This window comes from Alligator mississippiensis, chromosome 13, assembly GCF_030867095.1.
Source record: "Alligator mississippiensis isolate rAllMis1 chromosome 13, rAllMis1, whole genome shotgun sequence".
Lineage (NCBI taxonomy): Eukaryota > Metazoa > Chordata > Crocodylia > Alligatoridae > Alligator > Alligator mississippiensis.
Genome location: NC_081836.1, coordinates 2,551,469 through 2,571,978, shown reverse-complemented (window position 1 = coordinate 2,571,978; position 20,510 = coordinate 2,551,469). Strand labels below are relative to the sequence as shown.

Genomic DNA, 20,510 nt, shown 5'->3' with positions numbered 1-20,510 from the left:
ACGCCTTGCACGGAACTCAGAAAGCCCACAGCAGGTCAGAGTGATTTTACCATTATGGATTTCTATTTGAAATCTCTGGATTTATTTTGTGAATCATGTCTGTACACCTAACAGTGGTAACACTGCATGGCACCTTGGCTGAAAACCACTGCTCTAGAGCAGTGGTTTTGAACCTGTGGTTTGCAGGTCCACTGTCTAATATGCCTATGATCAAAAGTATGTCAGTACCCACACTTAAACAATTCAAAGGGGTCCACACCTCCATTTGAAATTTTCAGAGCAGTCTGCACCTCCATTAGAAATTTTTTAGGGGTCCTTAAATGAAAAAAAGATTAGAAATCGCTGCTGCTGTAGAGCAACATAACAGACTGAAAAAAAAAAAAAAAGATTTTTCCTCCTTTGCTTATTGAATGGGAACTCATTAACAGTCCAAAGAAAACACTTAAACACTTTAGTTTTGAAAAGGTTTTACTGGAGTGACTTCTCTGCACCACATTGGAGACTATCCATTTAGGTTTTATTTAATTTACAACACAGATGCAAAGTCCAGACTCTCTTAAACTGCATTCTTAAGAGAAGCTGAATCTTCAAATGTTGCTTGCAGTGCTCCTACTAACCTCCAGTATATACAGCTAGGTCTAAGACTGGAAATAGCTTAAAAACAGGTGTACATGCTACAATGTTTGCATTAGTAACCCATCATATTAAGAAAGATTATGGATCTGAATAAAATAATATACTGACTTCTGCCTTGGTCTTCCTCAATGCATCAACATACAGCTTATTCACTTTCAGCATTTCTAGGCATTTCAATTACACCAGGCACATACCCTCTTCATATAAAGAACTACTACTACTACTACTGTTATGTGAAGTTCAGACACCCTTATGTCACACATTTAAAAAAAATGTACTCTCCATTTCCATAACTATGAATATCAAACAGTTGGTTAGTGTCTTACCATCTTGCTGTCTGGGTTAACTTTCTGACTCGGTGTCTATTATATTTCATGCTGTAACTTCACAGGAGAATTTAATGCTCTACTAGTCAATCTGTCAGTAACCAATTTAATGACAACAGTGTTGTCACCCAAATTGATTATCTCATTGCAAACAATGCAATAAATTCTAGGAATACGTTTCTGGAGAATGTTAATGCTCCCTTCAGCTCTCAAGTCTGTAGCATCTCATAATTTTTCCCAGTAACACTTAATCTAGCAGTTTATCAAATAGAATTAATTAAACAACCCTCTTGCCACATGTGGAGCTTACACCTTTTCTAGGGCTAGGTTCAAATCCCACACGCTGCACCAAGTGACATAACAATTAACGTGCATCAAAACCAAGCCTACTCCATAAATCTCGCATAAACATTTTAGTTAATTTTTAGCACTTTAGTTGTTCCACAAAAAGTTAGGCATCACCAGTGGGTTCCTTTACACACAACCTACAGAGCACAGAAATTTACTTTCCCTCCCTTGAATACACTGTTGTAAGATGACACTGTTACGTTGCCACAAAAAAAGTTTCAAAAAACAAACAAACACCAAAAACAATCCTTCAAAACCGCATTTAAGAAGAAGGGAGTTTGTCATTGATCATTCTTGTACACCAAGATCTTCCATCCAGGGCCAATAATCACATTAACTGGGACCACTGTAGGGCTCAGGAGAACCTCCCTGCCAGAAATGCAAGGATAGCACAACAGTAATGGAAAAGTGTGCATTAAGAGGAACAAAGTAAACAGGCCTCTGGGATCTTCAGGCTTTGCACGTTCAAGTAACTCATTTTAAGGACTACCCCACAGGAATCAAATTTATTTCAGGACCTCATTATAGAAGCTCTCTTTACTATTAGCTAAGTAGGCTTCTCTGAAACTGGCTTCTTTGAGTGTAAAAAAAATGTCTTGATTGTATACTATGTAAATAAGCAGAACAATACCTGGATGCCAAAGCACAGGTAGACCAGAACAAGGTTCAGAACAGCCAACCGATCAGTTCATTTAAGACAACATTTCAACACCTATGTAATGGGGAAGAGAGATCAGCGTCAGTCAGCTGCTTCTCCCAAAAAAGTATTTTGGGATTGCCAGGGAGACAATAAGGCACCCACCGTTCACAATATCCTATAGACATTTTGGGAAAATCTTGCCAGACTGCACTTTCACTAATGTAATTTTTTACTAACGGTTTCAACAACAAGAGGTTTTTCCATTCCCCTTAAACTTTGTTGTTATCCAGGTTCACTCAAAGCAGAGTTGGGGGATACCAAGATTAAAAAAAGTCATGTACCTACACTAGGGGTGAGCAATCTGTGGCTGATAGTTTGGATGCAGCCAGCTAACAGGAGACTTCAGTGACACACAACAGTGGGGGCTTCAGCTGTGGGCACTCACCCCATTCCAACACGGGAAGAAGTGCCGGCTGCAGGGAGGTCCTAGCACCTATCCACGCCTGATCCAGGGTAGGTCATTCCAGCCCACAGCCAGAAAAAGGTTGCTGACCACTGCCCTGTGCAAGCTAGCAGCCCTGGAGCTACCATGCAATACAGCTGCAAAAAGATTTCCAAAACAAGCCTTGTGCAGACCAACTGAAAAATCTTAGTCACCTCCACTGAGCTGAGAGCCTGGTACAAAGCACACACCATTCTATCAAAGTATTCAACAAATTCAGTAACACCGGAAGGGGCTATGACCAACAATGCATTTGTTCCATGTTCTATTTTGCAGTCACATATTCAGGATTCCAGCTCGAGGAGTCACCTACTTACGGAGTTGTAAGTACTGTCACCGGCTGGAATGTGTACTTGTTCAGTTAATACAAGTGCTTACTTCTGTTTTGGTGTGGATGAAGAAACAAGGCTTGAGGAAACTATTGAGGCAGGCATGGATCTCTCATGTTTCCCTCCCAGGTCTTATCTTGGGGTGCCCAGGAATTTGAGGACTCAGCTAGCTCCACAGCAAGATTTCTGGAATCCACTTCAAGCAAGCACCTCTGACTAAAGCAACATTAAAATTATTCTCAAAAGCAATCTGCATTCTTTCTTGGCTGAAAGGAGGATCTCTATGCCACAGGAATCTTTGCTAGCGAGGAAGTATACAAAGAGAATAGGGTAACCAATAAAGAGGGGATTGTATTAATAACAAACAAAAACAAACAAACAAACAAAAACCCCAAACTACAGCAGCAACACAAGAGGAACCAGGACATCTCTTGTGAAAAGGCTGGCATACTCAGCTCACCACTGCAGCCCCAGAGCACCATTCAGAAGAGTATAAAAATATATGTCATGTTCTCCTCCATGTTCTGCCTGGGAAGGATGGTTTGCACTATAAGGTATTGCTTATTTTTTAAACAAATGCACACATTTCTGTGTGTTTTTTTTAAGAAAAAACAGTCAAAGAAATGAACCTCCTACTTAGAGCACTGAAATTTGTGATGCCTTCACATTCCTGTGGGAATTCATTTATAAGTGACCCTTGAGAAAGCTCTACTTCACTTAACAGACGACTCACCAACTTGTAAAGCTCCAGCGTGCTCAGTGTGCACCGGTCCCATATGGTCTTCACTTGGTCATCACAGCTGCCCCCAATGTCTTCTTCATTAGGAAGTCTTCAGATAATCATTTTTATTGATGGCTCACTTAAATGTTTGAGTGTCCAAAAGCTTACCTGCTTATGCTTCCTCGCCACCATTAATACCCCTTCCATGCCCCACAGAAGTCTCATTCCCTTTCAAACTCCAAGTACCGCCCTTCTCCTCTGATCTTTAAGACCCACAACTCACTGTTTCTTATCCCTACTAGTCGCATCTTCCTCAAGAAAAAAAAATCCACATTCCCCTCAGAAATACATCTATTGAACAGAAAACTTCCATACAAAAACAAAAAAGAAATTAAGCTTAGCAATGAAAGAAGTAATCAGTGTTTCCATTTTCAGTGTTCCCCATGCCACATAAAATCCACACACCTATGCAGTTTTCAATTTCATGACAACACTTTATTCCAGAGAATTCCTGCTTTATTCAGTATGTAGGATGGACTGTGCTCACTGAATGAGGTAGTAGTTCAATGTTTATTTTTATCTTCATCTGATGCACAGTCCCATGCCTAACTTATTTCACACCGTGCAAATGCTGCACTAAATAAAGGATTTATTAGCACCCACACGACCTTTTTAAGACACTTACCAGTTGGATTGGACAGTAGTATCCAAATACCTCTTCTGATAAGTAAGATAAGGAAGTATTATCCCCATTTAACAGCAGTGGAACAGAGACAAGAAAATTAAGTCAAAATTTACAAGAACAATCATCAATACTAGGTGCCCAAATCAAGATGCTTAAGACCCGATTTGCACGCATGTTGACAACCCTCAACTCTCAGAGAAGCTAAAACCAAAATTAGGCAGACACAGCACTCTGGAAAAAACTCTAACTCAGTAGTTACCATACACTGTGCATTTAGAAAAATAAGCATATGCAGTTACTGACCAGGTCTAATAACTCCGGTTTAACCAATTTGCCTAACAAGACGTACAAAGCCTATGGCAAAGTCATGGATCAAACTCCATTCTCTGATAGCCTAGTGCAGTGTCTTCAATGCAAGACTATACTCTTCCTGCAGTCTGTCCCCATTATAAATATACATACTCAAACTTCAGCAGCAAATGAACAAATGTTTTAGGCAACATCAACAAATACAACTCTGAGATATGCTAAATACTATCTACTTGGAGTAGTAATTAAAAGGGAGAGATCTTATAGCTATGGGATCATGTATCTCATAATGCATGCTCGAGTGTCAGAATTACTAATGAATTGTTACTTAATTCTGACATTTCTTAACTTGCTGTAAAGAATACTGATAAAAATACCTAACCCCCAACATGGATCACCAGAATTCAAGCCCAGTATTCTTCAGATCCATAATCGACTTCTATCACTGAAGAAAGGAACAACCACAAACACTGTGAGAACTATTCTTTGTTGATGAGCTAAGAAAAGGAGACTTAACGGATACTTTGCCAGCTGATGGTTACAAATCTTTTTGAAAGATTTCCAGAACACCGGGAATCAGGATTCTTGGTTTGCATTCCAGAATGCAGAACACAAGTCTTGTATAAAGGACTAGTGCAAAAAAAGAGAGATTAAATATACTGTTCTACACTTTGGGTTTTTGTTTTGTTGGGGGGGGGGGGGGGGGGTATTTCACCATTCAAAAAAAATGGATACCATTTAACATGGTCAGACCTTATTACTTGCCATGCTTTAATTTACACAGCATTGACAAGTACACTTGATCTGAGCCTTCAAGAGGCCAAGAAGCAATACAGTATAGCCAAATACCACCAGCGTACCAGAAAAAATGGCTCAGAAAGCTCAAAAATATTAGACTGCTGCCCAACATTACCAACCCACAGAAAATATAAGAGAAATAGAAAATGTGATCAAATATCTCCACATCAAGACCTAGTCTACATCAAAAGTTGCACAAGTTTAAAATATTTGATCATCACACCTTTAATAAAAGTGGTGCACCTGTGTTTTGACAAGCCTAAGTTTTAGATTATGTAAATGTCACCAATAGCCAAAATTGCCTAAAATAAAGTTCTCTCTGGAAAAAAAGATATTCTGAATGGCAATAAATTTAGTACAGCAGACTAAGGGTAATCATTCTTTGCAAAGGATTTCCCTTCTACCCAGCCAACTGAATTACTTTTGAGAACTAAAAACTTAATATTCATCCCACTGATCATCAAATGCCTTTCAATCAAAATTCTCGTGTGTAGAAACACTGGAGAATAATAGTTGGATCCTTCATCACTATTATTCATGCTATTACATCATATTAATCACATTATTACTTTCATTACATACATTTCAATGCAAGTAATAGGTTTATCTATAAAATTTCTGCATGCTCTCTTAGGCCTGGCCCACATAAGTCTGCTCCATTTACTAAAAGCATTTTTTTGTTTTTTTTAAACCCAGTCTAATTAAACACAACCACTTGTGAGACTATTAATAAAAGTTTAAATCTTATGTCAATTTTAAGTTTACAGACAAAAGGTACACCGATATAGCCAATTGTCAAGTGATGGAGTTTGCTGATTGATTGTTTTTTTTAAATCAATTTGTATTAAAATCAGGGCAACTTGTATTTTAAAAAGCCCTAGAACTTGCCCTGTATTTAAAAATGTCCAAATTATGGAAATTTGAGAAGCACAGAGAGGTAGGTGCACAAGTACAGCTGACTTAGATAACTTTCTTCTCAAAACTGCATTCCAAAATTTCCAGATCCAAAATGTTTCCAACCAAGCCCTACGAGGAGAGACTAGAGAAACTGGACCTTTTCAGCCTCTGCAAGAGAAGGTTGAGAGGCGACCTTGTGGCTGCCTATAAGTTCATCACGGGGGCACAGAAGGGAATTGGTGAGGATTTATTCACCAAGGCGCCCCTGGGGGTTACAAGAAACAATGGCCACAAGCTAGCAGAGAGCAGATTTAGAATGGACATTAGGAAGAACTTCTTCACGGTTAGAGTGGCCAAGGTCTGGAACGGGCTCCCAAGGGAGGTGGTGCTCTCCCCTACCCTGGGGGTCTTCAAGAGGAGGTTAGACGAGTATCTAGCTGGGGTCATCTAGACCCAGCACTCTTTCCTGCTTATGCAGGGGGTTGGACTCGATGATCTATTGAGGTCCCTTCCGACCCTAACATCTATGAATCTATGAATCAAGTTGGACTTGCTAGCACAGAAGTTTTCAACCTTGTTAGACTCAACGCACCCTGTGGAAAACGTTTGCTCTTAGTTCGCTTGTTTTTTGATTACAGAAAAACAACAGAGCAAGTCTTGTATTGCAGAGAACTCAGAAAGATCACAACCGGTTAGAAAGTTTAACTCTCCAGACTACTAATTGAAAATCTCCAAGCTTATCTTGTGAAGCATGTCTGCACACCTAACAGTGCTAACATTGTGTGGCACGCTGAAGGACCCTTGAAAGGATCTTATGGGAATCCCTGTTCTAGCGCCTTAGCCAGCTGGGGGCGGGGGGAAGGTTATGATAATGCTAGGGTTCCCTTTTCTTATTAGATACGTGCATTTTGGTCTCTTGGCCACCTTGTTGTTTGGAAATGAACACATACCCAAATTGGTTATAAAACTGAATTCCAGATACCTTGTCAAATGAAGTGGATTAATATTCTCATTTATGCAATCAAAATGAAAAAAAAAAAGAGAGACTCAGAGTAAGTATTCAGAGTGACACCAAGATGAAGCTCAATAAAAATACTTCACTCTTGTAATGGATTATTGGCTCAAATCACAAGTTTTTCTGCACCATAACTGTTTTTTCTTCAACATGTCTTTGGATAGAGAGCCATAGGTTCACTGCATTTCAAAACTATAAACAAGCAGAAAAAAAACAGCAAAAAAGCACACAACGTCATGGGAGTGAAGAAAGGAAGGGAAAAAAAAGGCAGCATTTTCTGTGTTCGGTTATCAAGCAGTCTCCTAAGGACATCTCCTTGGTTTAAATGGTCAACGAAGTATTTCTACAAGTCTAAACTGTACTACTTTAGCTAATGTGAAATTGCAAGATTTCAACAATCTTTTATGTGATTAGCATTAATCAAGGTGAACAATGATATTTGGGGAAGGGGATGCAAGTAAAGAGTCTGCTTGTACCCCAATTTGGCCAAACTCAATTGAGTACTGAAAGGCTTCAGGCAAACTGAACAGGAACAGAAGAGGGGAAAGAGTTTCTAAACTTATCCACTCATACAAAGTATTTCTTGTAGTCTTTCTAAACTAGAACCAAACTTCTCCAACACTGAAAATGATGAAGTAGATGAGGAAAACATTAGCCTGCACAAAAAAACACTGTTTCAAAGGCTTTGAACAAAGAAATATTTCAAAACTGCACGTCCCTGTTATTTTTACTACAGTTGCATCATTAATTGCCACAAAAAATGCCACTGTTACCCAGCCAATTCTAACTCCACTCTCAAACCATCTTCCAAAGGTTGGGGAGCAGGCAGGGGAGAACAGGGGGGAATGGAACATGGGACAGGCACCTTTCATGAGTATACACTACCAGACTGATTATTGAGGAAATAATTAAAGCAAAATGCACGGAAGTAAACACTGGATCACTGTCAGTTGAAAAAAAAGCAGAAAACATGATTACTACCCTACAAAGTTAGATGACTATATTTCATATATATCACATATTAATTGTAATATTGCATATATTGCACCCAAAGGGCCTTTCATCTCAAAACAGATGTACTCCAAATCTATTGGAGATTTCCTACAATGAGCATGGTACAAAATTGGAGGGAAATGCCAGCTCTCTGCCCCCTGAAATACATAGGCTAGTCTGATAAACCCCAAATTTAATCTTAAAAACATAATGGAGATTAAGATATTAACATACTACTTTTCCCTAGCTAGAAGGATACTTTAAGTATAGCAAATCGCTGTAGTTGCTACTAGGATAATTTATAGCAACATACAAAACACTAGTATTTAGTCAGTCAGAGTTTCCATAGAGCTAGGATGGGATCACTTTACAGTGTCTTAAATCATTCCTTTCAAGGAGAGCCCAGAGAATCACAACAGGCAATTGCTCATTTTGCCTGAGGTGCGTCACATGCAGGGTCCCACAGCATTTTTCCTGTCATCCTTCTATTTAACAGATTTACAGATCTCCAGGGGATATAGCCTTTTGGGCTGTAAATTCACCATGCAGATATTCAATTTTACATATGTCCACGTTATTCTGTCAAAACATGTACACCTCAAGTTCATAATATGCAATGCGTGCACACATACATTTGGCTTCCTTGCATTAAAGGTATGCTGCAGATTATTGGCTTCCCCTATTTCTAAATGAAAGCACTGGACTTAGTCCCAATGCAAAGAGAACTAAAATGATGCTGGCACACAAGGGGAAAGAGCTGAAAAGCAGACTGTTCCCAGACAGAAGAATTTTGAAATACCGTATTTACCTGAATCTAAGTCAGTGCTGAATTTAAGATGAGTGCCCCATAATTAGATGCTATATAAGGAAAATGTATACATTTGCTATAACTTCCCAGGTATAGAATCTAATTATTGGAGGGCTGTCTTCAATTCATATCCCCCCGCTACTGCTACACAGCAGAGAAAGCAGTGGATAGGGGATTCAGGTAGCCCCTTTGCCCTCTGCTCCCCCACCACCACTTCTGCCAACTGCACCCTTTTTGCCCTCCCTGCCACTCCAGCTCTGCACAATCATTGCCCCTTCCCCTGCTCTCCAGTCTCTGCCTTTTTCCCCACCTCAACCCTCTCTCCACCTTACTGTCACACTGCTGGGCTCTGTTCCCTCCTGGAGCACAGGATGTGCTCTCTCCTGGAGTACCTGCTGGGCATGCAGCAGTGTCGGTGCTGCTGAGTGGCTGGGCAGGGGACAGAGTTTCCATGTGCTCTGTGCCTGAGCCCGAGCCAAGCTGCACCTGACAGTAAGGGGAGGAGGAGGTAGAGCGGCAGAAGCTGCAGAGGGCAAGCAGGGAGGGTCAGGAGGCTGTTGTGAGTCTGACTCAGAGCCTGACCAGGATTTGGGGCCAGTCAGAACTGCAGCAGCAGTCTGCCTTCCCGCTCACCCTATCACCTGCTCCGCCCTGCCCCGAATCACATCCGGACACTTCATGGAAAACATAGACACCTGGAGAATCAAAGAGTCCGGGGTGCCATTGTAGTGTGATTTTTCAGACGGTGCAACACACTGTGAACAACTGCCCAATTAGATAATTTAATGGTGATCTAAAATAGATCCATGCAGCTACCCCTGAAGCAGTCAGATGGCTATCAAATTTGGATATTAATCTATGAATTAATGTTGCAATCCTAAAGTGTCATATGAAAGAGAGCAACCCCTCCTCCCCGTCCCCCCCCCCCACACACACACACCTTCTATGCAAATCTAAGATAAGGGGCTTCTCCCCCCATGCTGACTGAGGGGGGAAAACCTTGTCTTAGATTCGAAGTAATGCACCTTCAACTCCAGAGATTTCACCAGTTAGCCATGTTTCTCTCACCTCTGGGCTGGAATGTTCTACTAATATATTTTCCCTGTAAACACTCAAAAATTACAGATTAGCCAGCAGAAAATGCAGCTGCCCACCACTTAAGTAGAAATGGACTTCATTCCTGTACTCCATGCATCACACTGGTTTCTGGTCCAGAAGCCAAAACACATGTAACCTGTTCAGTATGCAATGGTGCATGTTCTGCAAAATGTAGCCACAACCGTTTTGGTTAATTTCTGTAATAGCAGATACCACTGAGATAGAGATTCAGCATAATAAACCTCTTTTTTTTTTAAACATGGGGGGGGCACAGAGGGAATCATTCGAATTAAACTTGGTATGCAAAGCCACAGAATCAAAGGATCACAAGCACAAATAAGTCTAATCGGTATACAGATCTACTGCATAAAACTCATTTTATTTAAAGGTTTTTGACAACACAACTTAAGAGAAGAGCTCAAGTTACTGAAACATCAGAAGAAAAAAGTTACAGTCTTACAATATGTGGTATGAATATATTTCATAATATTTGCATACCAAACAATGATCTCAGATCACATTAAGAGAACACTGAACATTGAAAAAGAAATCTTAAACAAATTAAAATTTAAACAATTACTGAGCTCTTTCGAAGCCCTTTTAACTCATTCATAATGGTGAAGTAAAACACTAAGAATTACAGGCTACAAACAGGTCAAATACTGAAGCACTGCAGTTATAATGTCACATTGCAAAACACAAAGACTAAAGAGCCAGTTGTTTAGAAAAAGACATCCGGTATCCATTATATATATTTTAATAATCATCATCGAGAAACAATGCCATGCACCACTATAGACAACAGTATGCAGAACTCAAAAGCAGTCAAGGGGCCCACAAAATGTACAACAGTAAAATAATATGCAAATGTCCATTTTCTACTATATTTTAGAGACTGAGAATTTCTATACGAATGGCTGTTAAAATCGAAAGGAATATGCATTCAAAACTCAATGGATAATCAGGAACCACAAGACCTTCCAATAGAATAACAATACTTGACACAGAACTTAAGACAACAATACATCATACATATTATCAGTATATGGCACATTATAAAGGTTTCCCTTGCTTTGTTAAGGTTTGTGCTTTTTTCTCCCCTTTATGGTATGCCAAGATGAAATGAAGCAAAATAAAAATGGAAGGCTCCTGAACACAAGCATGTTCTAATAAAGTTTAAATAAATAAAATTTTCAATTGACGGTCACAAGGAAACACCACTGTTTTCCAGGAAGGACAAAAGTTTAAATGGATCTATTAAAGGAAAGCATGGAGGAAGTTTAACAACTACTTTTAATTCCTTAAGACATTACTATTTTTTAGAGTTCTCAATTCATAACAAATAACAAGTGTACAAACACATGTATTAAAAACACAAGTGGAAACACCACTTCTACCTCAATTACAAACAATACTGAATGTACACTAGTAAGCCAGGTACTGCCATCCCTCTTGGGCAGTGCAAACCATGGCCCTTCCTTCTCCGCTCTTAATAACTACACGGATGACAGAAGCTAAACAATCTCATAATAGTTTAACAATAGGGCACTACCTACCCAGCACTGACATACAAGTTTCCTCTTAAAGATAAAAAAAAAAAAAGGGGGGGGGTGGGAAGAAAAATACATTTCTGTCCCATTAACCTATTTCCATGCCCAGCAGCAATTTGACTCGAGTCCCATCAGCAACAACATGCCATTATCAACCAAGAATGGAGAGCAGAAGAGTTCCAGGACACTTTCCAAACTTATACAAGAAAACGTAAAAGTAACATACACAAGAAAATTTCACTAATCTAAAAGCTCTTTTGTAAGCTTGAGTTCTAATGAAAATATGAGCTCCTAGAAAGTTTAACCCTAGATCACCTGCTTACTCTTTTACGGGCTGAAATTCAGTAACGCTTACAATAATGTCAAAACACATTCTCACCCCCTTGCAATTCTTCATTCGACAGTTTTTGTAAGTGTGCGTGCACGCATGCACACCACAGACCAACTGTACCGTAAAACAATGCTATTAGCCATCTATAATTCCTAGAGGAATAACTAAAGGCACTGCAATCACTTTAGAAGATTTGCTCCTGACTAAACTTGTCAGTTGACCAGCCCTAAAATTGTCAAATTAAGGCACAAGGAAAATGCAGGTTACCTATAACTTCACAAGAGATATTCAAGACAATCTGACATGACTATCCAAAACGCAGCTAAGACCACTACTAGTTCTGTATGTTGCGGTAAGACTCTACATCATAAGGAAGTTTTTCAATTGCAAGATGCTTCTTAAGAAACTGACAAAACCCCAGCACCGCACCGGGATTCATGTTTTTCCTTTCCCGGACAGCCAGACCAACTCTTAAAAACAAACACAAGAAACAAAACAACACCATCCTGTGCGCTTCAAAAACACAAACACTGCACACAAACAAATATGAACCCAGCAAGGATGAGGACGTGTTTTTAGTTAAAACTACTTCTTGCATTTCCAAAGTCTGGTTGGGGCAATACACCCATAATAATCTTCTTATCCAGCAGAGTCGCATCAAGTTTTATTCCATTTGATATGAAGTCTCAAGTGATTAAAAGGTCACAAGCTAATGAAGGAAAAAGGATGTGAAATGTTTCAATGCTGCATCCCATGCCCCTCTCTCAAATTTAGGAAAGGACATCAGGTCTTCATTATCAACTCAGAAGTCTTTCTGTCATTAAGAAATAAATTTTAATTTTTGGTTGCAGAAATATTAAAATCCATCTGTTTTAAAATATTAACACAGAAGACGGCACAGAGGTAGAGAAGCCCTTGTTTCCAGGCAACGTGATGTTCTGATCCTTCTGCATTCCAAGCACCTTCAATCATCAGCTCAAGGACTATGTCCTGATCTTCAAACCCAGTACCAGGTAAGTCGCATCAAAGACCACAACTCTACCTACCATGCACCCCCACCCCCTGCAAAAACCCACTCTTTTCTGGAACATGCCACTCGCATATGCATACGTGCCACAGACAGAACATTCTTTTTTTAGGAGGACTGGCTGTGGAACAGGTCCCCAGAGGTCAGAGAAAATCTCCTAGAATTTTTTTTGAATGAACTGCACTTATATATGCAGACAGAAAAGATGATTCCCTGAAGTTGACTAGCAACTTTTCTAATTCATCCAGGAAGCTCTTGCAGATATATGCTCTATACAAAAATCATAAAACAGATCCTCCTCCCTTCTCCAGCTTTACCCAAGCTCAAATACCTAGAGGCTTTTCTATAGCGATAAAATCAAATAGAAAAAAAAAATAAAGCCCAGTATTTGCATAACCAAGGTTGTACAACACATCCTGAATCTGATGTGGTTGCCTTGCTCCAAAAGCCCTGAAAAATGCACATGCTGAGATGTGCCTAGTTTAACTCTGCAACAGTTTAGGTGATAAATTAAGGTCATGTTTATTGTAGCCTGCTTTGAAACCATCAGTTATCAGGAAGTTGAACTGGCTCCAAATACAAGTAAGTCTGAAAAGAAATGAAAGAAAAGGAACCTATCCCCACAATAAGGGGAGCTCTAAGTTGGCTGCAAGGTACAATGTTCAGTTAACCCTGAAGAGCCAGCAATCTGTTTGTCCTTTATAATGTGCTATTTGCTGATGTGCAGACTGATGCTGTGAAGAAATGGATGACTTAATAATATTCATCACATCAGCAATACTTACTCCACAGCACATAACTTTTTTGAAGTCTTTAAAAAAGTAGTTTATTATAAGTGTATGACAAAAGCGCTCTTAAAACCCATTCTTGTTATAAGCAAGAGCCTGAGAGCGAGTTGGAAAGGAAACGCTTGTAGTTTAAATATACTTTACAAGTTCTATTGAGCAGAAAGGCAGAGCTCCATGGTCCAGTGTACACCTTTCTTATTTTATAGCTTCACTTCAAGAGTGTTACTATGGAATAACAGTGTTAAACTGGATCAGATTCCTCAGCAACAGTTCGCAAGCCAGAGCCAGAGCTAGAAAACTGGTTTTATTTCTTCCATACAAAGAATGACATTACTTTCCAGTGAGACAGGTATGCTACAGGTGCTTTGCCCAGATTGAAAGTTTTCCAAGAGAATATCACTCGTCTGAATTTGGGTTTCAGTTGCCACCTGCCTCTATTGAACCTACAAAATGGATTTCATGTGACTTTGACAGGAAAATAACTTTTTAAACCATCATACGAGAAGGATCTTTTACAAAGCTCATTTTTCTTGCTGTCGTCACCATAACTTCCTATTTAGCAGGCTACACAACAAGAGAAGTGTCACTGGGTTTCTAATTTTTTTTTTTTTTGTCACTTTCCAGTTTCACTTTCCTTTAAAGGAGAAAAGAAAAAAAAAACAAAAGAAAACGCACCAGCACGTTCCCCTCTCCTCCAGCACTATATTCTTCCTATCATATCTCATTTATTTCTTTTCCACAAATACATGTGGACCAGATGGGTATCAGCTCTCCTTCGTTTTCTCGAGTTTTTCCTGCTCAAGCATACTGATAGACTATGCCCATTCAATTAATATAATAAATTAGAGATGCACATATTTCTGAAGACACAAGGACACAGAATAAACCCTAGTAAACAGAGTTTTAGCTTTGCAAGCCTGATCTGGAGCTTCAACAATTCGATCAACACAAAACATGCTGGATATTTGCATCAACAAATAAATCCCTGTACTGCCTTGGAGAGAAAACACAAGGACCCTGCAGTATACTGATGCTGTAGCTTATCTGCTGTAAGGAAATGCTGCCTTGATGTCATATAACATTAAAAAAAAAAACAGCACTGAAAATAAGGATGAACTTGGATGACCTGTGCATTTCAGTACATTTCTAATGAATTTCCCTCTCAAAATACTCAGAGATTCAAATTTGCATTAAGATTTATAAAAGGTAACAGCTTTCATTACTATTTACATATACTTCCAGATGTTAGCAGAAAGCAAAAACAGCCAAGACATTTGAATAGACTGGAGTTAAAGGAAATGGGAATGGAGCATCCATACATGATCACAAGGATGGTTACGGCTTTAAAGCTTGAATCACTGAAATCATTTAGATTCAGAAGCACAAGGTCACAAACTAGTCGCTTACAATTAGAAAGCGCTGGTCTTTCTTCAAGTTCACACACCTTTGAAACTGACCTCGTTTCCCTTCCTTTTAGGCATCTTGATCTTAGTACCTAATTACAGCCACAACGTGAAATGCTGCAATATCATAACTAGCTCCTTCGTGAAGGAACCAAGTCCACAGACTGGGAATTTTTTAGGCTGCCTTCAAAAGACAGTCAGTGTCCTCCCCTGACGCAGGCAAAGTATATCTGTTAAACTGCACTAAAGAACTGACATATGTGATGGCATTTTCTGTTTCAATCTTTACAGTACATGCCAGTCTTGCAGTCCGCAGAAGCTAGCATTCACAGAAAAGTATTCAAATCCCTCCAAGATGCTTTCAGGGATTACCTAAGAGGAGTGCTTTGAAAAGTCTCTCTCTCCGGTTCCCAGATCCAGGCACGCAGAAGCCATTTAACTGTCAACACACAAAGGTGTTGTATACCAAACAGAACGTTCAACGGAATCGGACAGTCCAGTACCTTCTGGGCGGATCGGCCGAGCACTGACTTACTCTGTGCAAGCCAGCCAGCTTCCCCGCTGTAACACTTGGCACACGGCTCAAAGCTAAGCAAGCTCCCCCTGAGCAAGTTTTACCTGCCACTGCCATGCTTGCTTAAGAAGATGAGCGTACGCTATTCCAAGCATTCAAAAGCAAGAACTTTGAAAACTTTTAGCAAGTTAGCCCAATTACTAAGCGAGAAAGAGACTCAGCCTCCCATTACCAATCTTCTCCAGCCTCTGCAGACTTCACTTTGACCTAAACAAACAAATCTCCAGTGTCAATTTAAGCAAAACATGTATGACGGCAACAACAAACGCGTATTTCACTGGAAGTTCAACACAAGGAGCCGGACGATTTACAGAAGGGTTTGTTCCTCCCGCCTCGAGACGCGAGCGAGAGCAACAAGCCTGCCATTCACCGCAAGAGAAGCGTCATACGCGCCTACACACATGCAGCGAGCTCGCTGGACGGTACGACCGCACGAGAAAGACGTCTTGCGCGTTTATCGCCTCGAAAGCATCGCCGCCGCCGGTACGAAGCATCGCCCCGGGGTCACCCCGCGTTTCCAGCGGGAGACCCGGCGGCTACGTTCTCTCGGCGCCACGCACGGAGTCATTTTCCCGGGGGAAGAGTTTCTCCCAAAACTTCTGAAAAATCGCCGGGAGATGCCGGAGCCCCACGGCACGGCGCGCGCAGACCGGCTCCGCTCCACTTCCCTGCCGGTCTCGGCGGCGCGCACGTCCCGACTCCGGGCCTAGTTGCGAAGAGCGGAAGACCTTTAAAAACCTTCGCCGGGCTCTGGGTTTCGCACCGGAGACGGCTTCCTCCGCCCGCCCCCCAAAACACCCACGGCAAAAATCATCCTCGGTATCCAAAACTTGGCTGGAGGCAGCCACTTACCTCCAGGGAGAGGGGGGCAGGCAGGGCTGCTCCCTGCGCCCGCCGCCGGCCCTCGGGGAGGGGGACACGCGCGGCCCACCCCGCCCCACAACAGGTGCAGCCCGCGGCACCCCCGGGCAGGGGGCGCCGCTGGGCGAGGGGCCGAGCCGGCAAAGGATACTGTTGGGGCGGCTGGGGCGGCAAGGCCCGGATGGCGGGGTGCGGAGGAGGCGCCCCCGCGGCCGCCGGGTGAGGGGGAGCCGCGGGGGGAGGCGGCCCCGGCGCCGCCGCCGCCGCCCCGCTGCCCGCCGCCGCCGAGCCGGGCTTCAGAGCCGCCTTCTGCGGGACACTCATGGCCACGCGCAGCCACCACCCCCCGGCGGGGAGCGGGGCCGGGGGGGAGCCGGGCCGCGGCGGCGGGGGCAGGGGCAGCCCGGCGGGCCAGCACCACCGGCCGGTCTCCGTGACAACGCGCCTCGGGCGGGCGGGCGGGCGCCGCCGCTCAGGCCGCGCTGCTCATGGGCCGCCGGCGGCGGCGGAGGGTGTCGGGCCCCCTCCCCGGGGGCAGCGGCGCCCTCGGCGGTGGCGGCTGCGGGGCGATGCCGGCGGATTCTCCTCACTGGAGCAGCGGAGCATCAAACATGGCGCCGCGGCCGCCTCCAGCACTCCGGCAGGGCGGGCGCTCGGGCCTCTCCGGAGCCGCTCGGCTCGGCCCGCCTCGGCCCTTTCCGGACGCGCTCGGCTTGGCCCGCCCTTCGGGCAGCTTCGGGCGCCGGTGCCGAGCAGCTTCGGAAACGCTCGGCTTCCCTCGGCGTCTTCCGGAAGGAGCCGAGGCGCTCACCTGGCAGGAGTCTCCTCAGGGTCCTCTCCTCTCCCCCCCCCCCCCCCCTCAACCTGCAGCTGAGGGGCTCCCCTTTCCTCTCCAAAAAGACACAAAAAATGGATATTTTTGTTCTTATGTGAGAAAAGTACAAGGGCTACTCAAAAAGTAATCCAGACGCATGCTCTAGGGAACAAAATATTTAATTTAGAGGGGATGCATATGGGTGCACGTGCACCCCCTGCAAAAAAGTGCCACCGACACTGCCGGCAGTCACTGCTCACCACTCCCACCCACCACCACGGGCACTGCCAGCGGTGTCCGTAGACAGCACCGCTGCCGCCACCCGTGGGCAGTCCCCATCTCCCCTGGGCCACGCAGCATTCGTGTTCACAGGGGTTTTGGCTTAATCTCCTTTGAAGTACACTCCTTCTGCAGCCGCGCGCTTCTCCCAGCGTTTCTGCCATCGTTGGGAGCGCGTCGGATCAGCAAGCTGGAATTGCTAAGAGCCGCTCAGTCACGTTGTGTTGTAGGGTTTCCACGTCACAAAACCTCCCAAAGTTTCCTCTCGTTGAGGGGCGCAGGGGCCATATCAGGCGAATAGGGAGGCGGCGACACTTGTGGGATACAGTGCAACATTTTTCTCTCCACTCAACGAAAGAAAACCTTGAAAGGAAGAGTTTGTGACCATCGTTCATCTTAAAATTTCATGAAAATCCATTTTCATGGATTATTTTTTATCGTAGGGGGCCTCTTAAACTGGACATAGCTTAGGGCAGCGGTCTCCAAACTTTTTATGGGGAAGATCACTTTTTGAAAATAAAGGTCACTCCAGGCTGTACTGCACCCCCAAGAGATGGGGCGGTAGCCCCCCCGGCTCCAATCCTCCCACCACCCAGCCAGGCTAGGGCCCACTTACCTTCCCCTGCTCCTGGCTGGGCCCCCGTTGTTAATCGCTCACTACGGAGCATGAACGACTGCTGCCTCCCTAAATCGGGGGGCACCATGGCAGCGAGCAGGGACTGTCTGCAGCTGCCAACGGTGGTGTGAGACAGCCATGGTGAGCAAAGACCGTCCACAGACACCGTCAGTGGGTGGTGAACGGCGATTGGGGACCACTTGCAGATGCCACTGGCCTCTTCCACCGTTTCCAGGCCCAGTGCTGCTCTGAGGAAGGGAGGAGATATGCAGAAGCTGTCCCTTTGCTTACACAGGAGCTGCTCCAGCCTGCTGGCCTCTTCCTGCCCTTCCCAAAAAGGGGTCAAATTGCTGGGGGCGGGGGAAAACCCCCACCCCCTCCTGCAGCAGCCCCAGTAGTTGGTCTACCCCAGGAGAGGGTCAGTGCTGCAGGGCTCACTCAGAGAGGGGGTCCCACACCCACAGAGCTGACATTCAGCCTGATTTTCAGCCAGGGTGCCTTGAGGGCATGTTGCAGACTGCTGCACGACGTTAGCCCTGCTAGATGTGCAAACACAATTCACATGATAAACCCAGAGAATTCAGATCATGACAAACAAACAGTCTGCCCTGTTATGGACTGCCCAAGTTCTTTGCACACAGAAGAATCACTCTATTATTTTTCCATAGTAAAAAGGCATGTGAATGCTAAGAGCTGGCATTTTCCGTAGGGTGCCTTGAGACTAAAAAGGTTGAGAACGACTGACCTAGATGTCTGGAGTCTCCAGTGTTATGGCCAGCATCCTGCCATGCATTAAAAGAACCAGCAGTGTTGTAGCTGTCCCTAGCACTCCACGTGCACTTGGGCACCTTCTCCCTAAAGAGGTAGAAACCAACATGCCTCCTCTTCCTCCACACAGCTCCTGTTCCATTGTGGTTTCATTCCAGTCCAGCCACACACACACACAGCAGATTCTGGGACTCTCAGGTGAGAGATGTGATGCAAAGTAATAAGTCCTTACACTATTTCCCATCTCTCTTTCCAAAAGAAATGAGATAAAATAAGAATGGTTCTTTCAGCTGGCTGTTGTACTTCAAGAAAGATTTGAACAAACTGGACAATGTCCCAGAACAGGGTAGGGAGGAGCGGAAAGTTAAGAGGTCTACAAGACATAACATGAAAGTTTGGAAGAATTGAGTATGGAAAAGAGAAAATTGATGCAAGGGGAGGTGGGATTTGAAAAAGTCTTAAAATATAAAAAGGGTTGTTAGGATGTGATAACTTGCTTGCTTCTACAGGGGACAGAAGTAGTAACAAGTAGGGCTGTGCGAAGCTTCAGGTGGCGATTTGATCCGGAGGAGATTCGGCAGCCGAATCTCTGAATCGAATCAAGGGACCCCTGCCCCCGATCCCCACTGCCCCCCCCCCCCCCGCCCCATCTCCCCCTCGCTTCCCCAGCCCCCACACAGGTGCCCCGCCCAGGCCAGATCCAGCCCTTTAAGAAAAAGGGCTCCGAATCAGATTCGGCCGAATCAAATCACTGTCCCCTGAATCGGCCATATCCGAAACGAGTACTAGCCGTTTTGCACAGGGCTAGTAACAAGCTGAAGTTTTGACATGGGACATTTAGGTTGGGTAGTAGGAAATATTCTCTAAAATTTGAGGGTGACTAAATATTGGAACACATCATCTACTTTAGAGACATAGTGGGTTCTCAGTTTGTTTGGTTTTTTAAGTATAGGTTAAACAAGCACTTGTCTGGGCTGGTCTAGACAGGGGCAATCCTCCCTTGAGCAAGGGGTAGGATTACATGATCTCTTCAGGTCCCTTCAAGCCCTACATCCTATTATTTTATCAGATCCGATCTTGAGGGGGTGCTGAGCACCCTCAACTTCTGTTTAAACCAACAGGAGTTACTAGTAATCAACATCTTAGAGCCAGGCCCATTAAGCCTGGTCCTTTCTGGAAAAATAATGAACAATTGGAGTCTGCTCTTGAGCTTCAGGTCCTGCGTTAAGTTCAGGACAGGGTAAAGGTCGCTTTACCGATGAACATGCCTACTCCCAAAGATGGATAGCGGCCCCCACCCCAAGTAGGTTTGAGCCGCTTCAGGAAAATGTTAAGTTTTTCCGTTACCTCTGCCCAACAGGTGGGCCTTTACAGACACTGCAGGACTCCTGCCA

At 43.6% G+C, this 20,510-nt stretch overlaps 1 protein-coding gene across 10 annotated transcripts in view; it reads right to left on the bottom strand.

Moving 5' to 3' along the window:
• The window catches only part of EIF4G3 (eukaryotic translation initiation factor 4 gamma 3), a 174,717-nt gene extending 157,445 nt beyond the window's left edge, over positions 1-17,272 (bottom strand). For 8 of the 10 annotated variants that reach the window (XM_059716601.1, XM_059716605.1, XM_059716602.1 and 5 more), the window contains exon 1: positions 16,791-17,258. In XM_059716601.1, coding sequence (XP_059572584.1) covers positions 16,791-16,963 — 173 coding nt within the window. In that variant the 5' untranslated portion in view covers positions 16,964-17,258. Of the gene's footprint in view, positions 1-16,790 lie in introns of all 10 variants that reach the window. The other 2 variants (XM_059716609.1, XM_059716608.1) reach the window with 2 other exon arrangements.
• Positions 17,273-20,510: the final 3,238 nt, after the last annotated feature.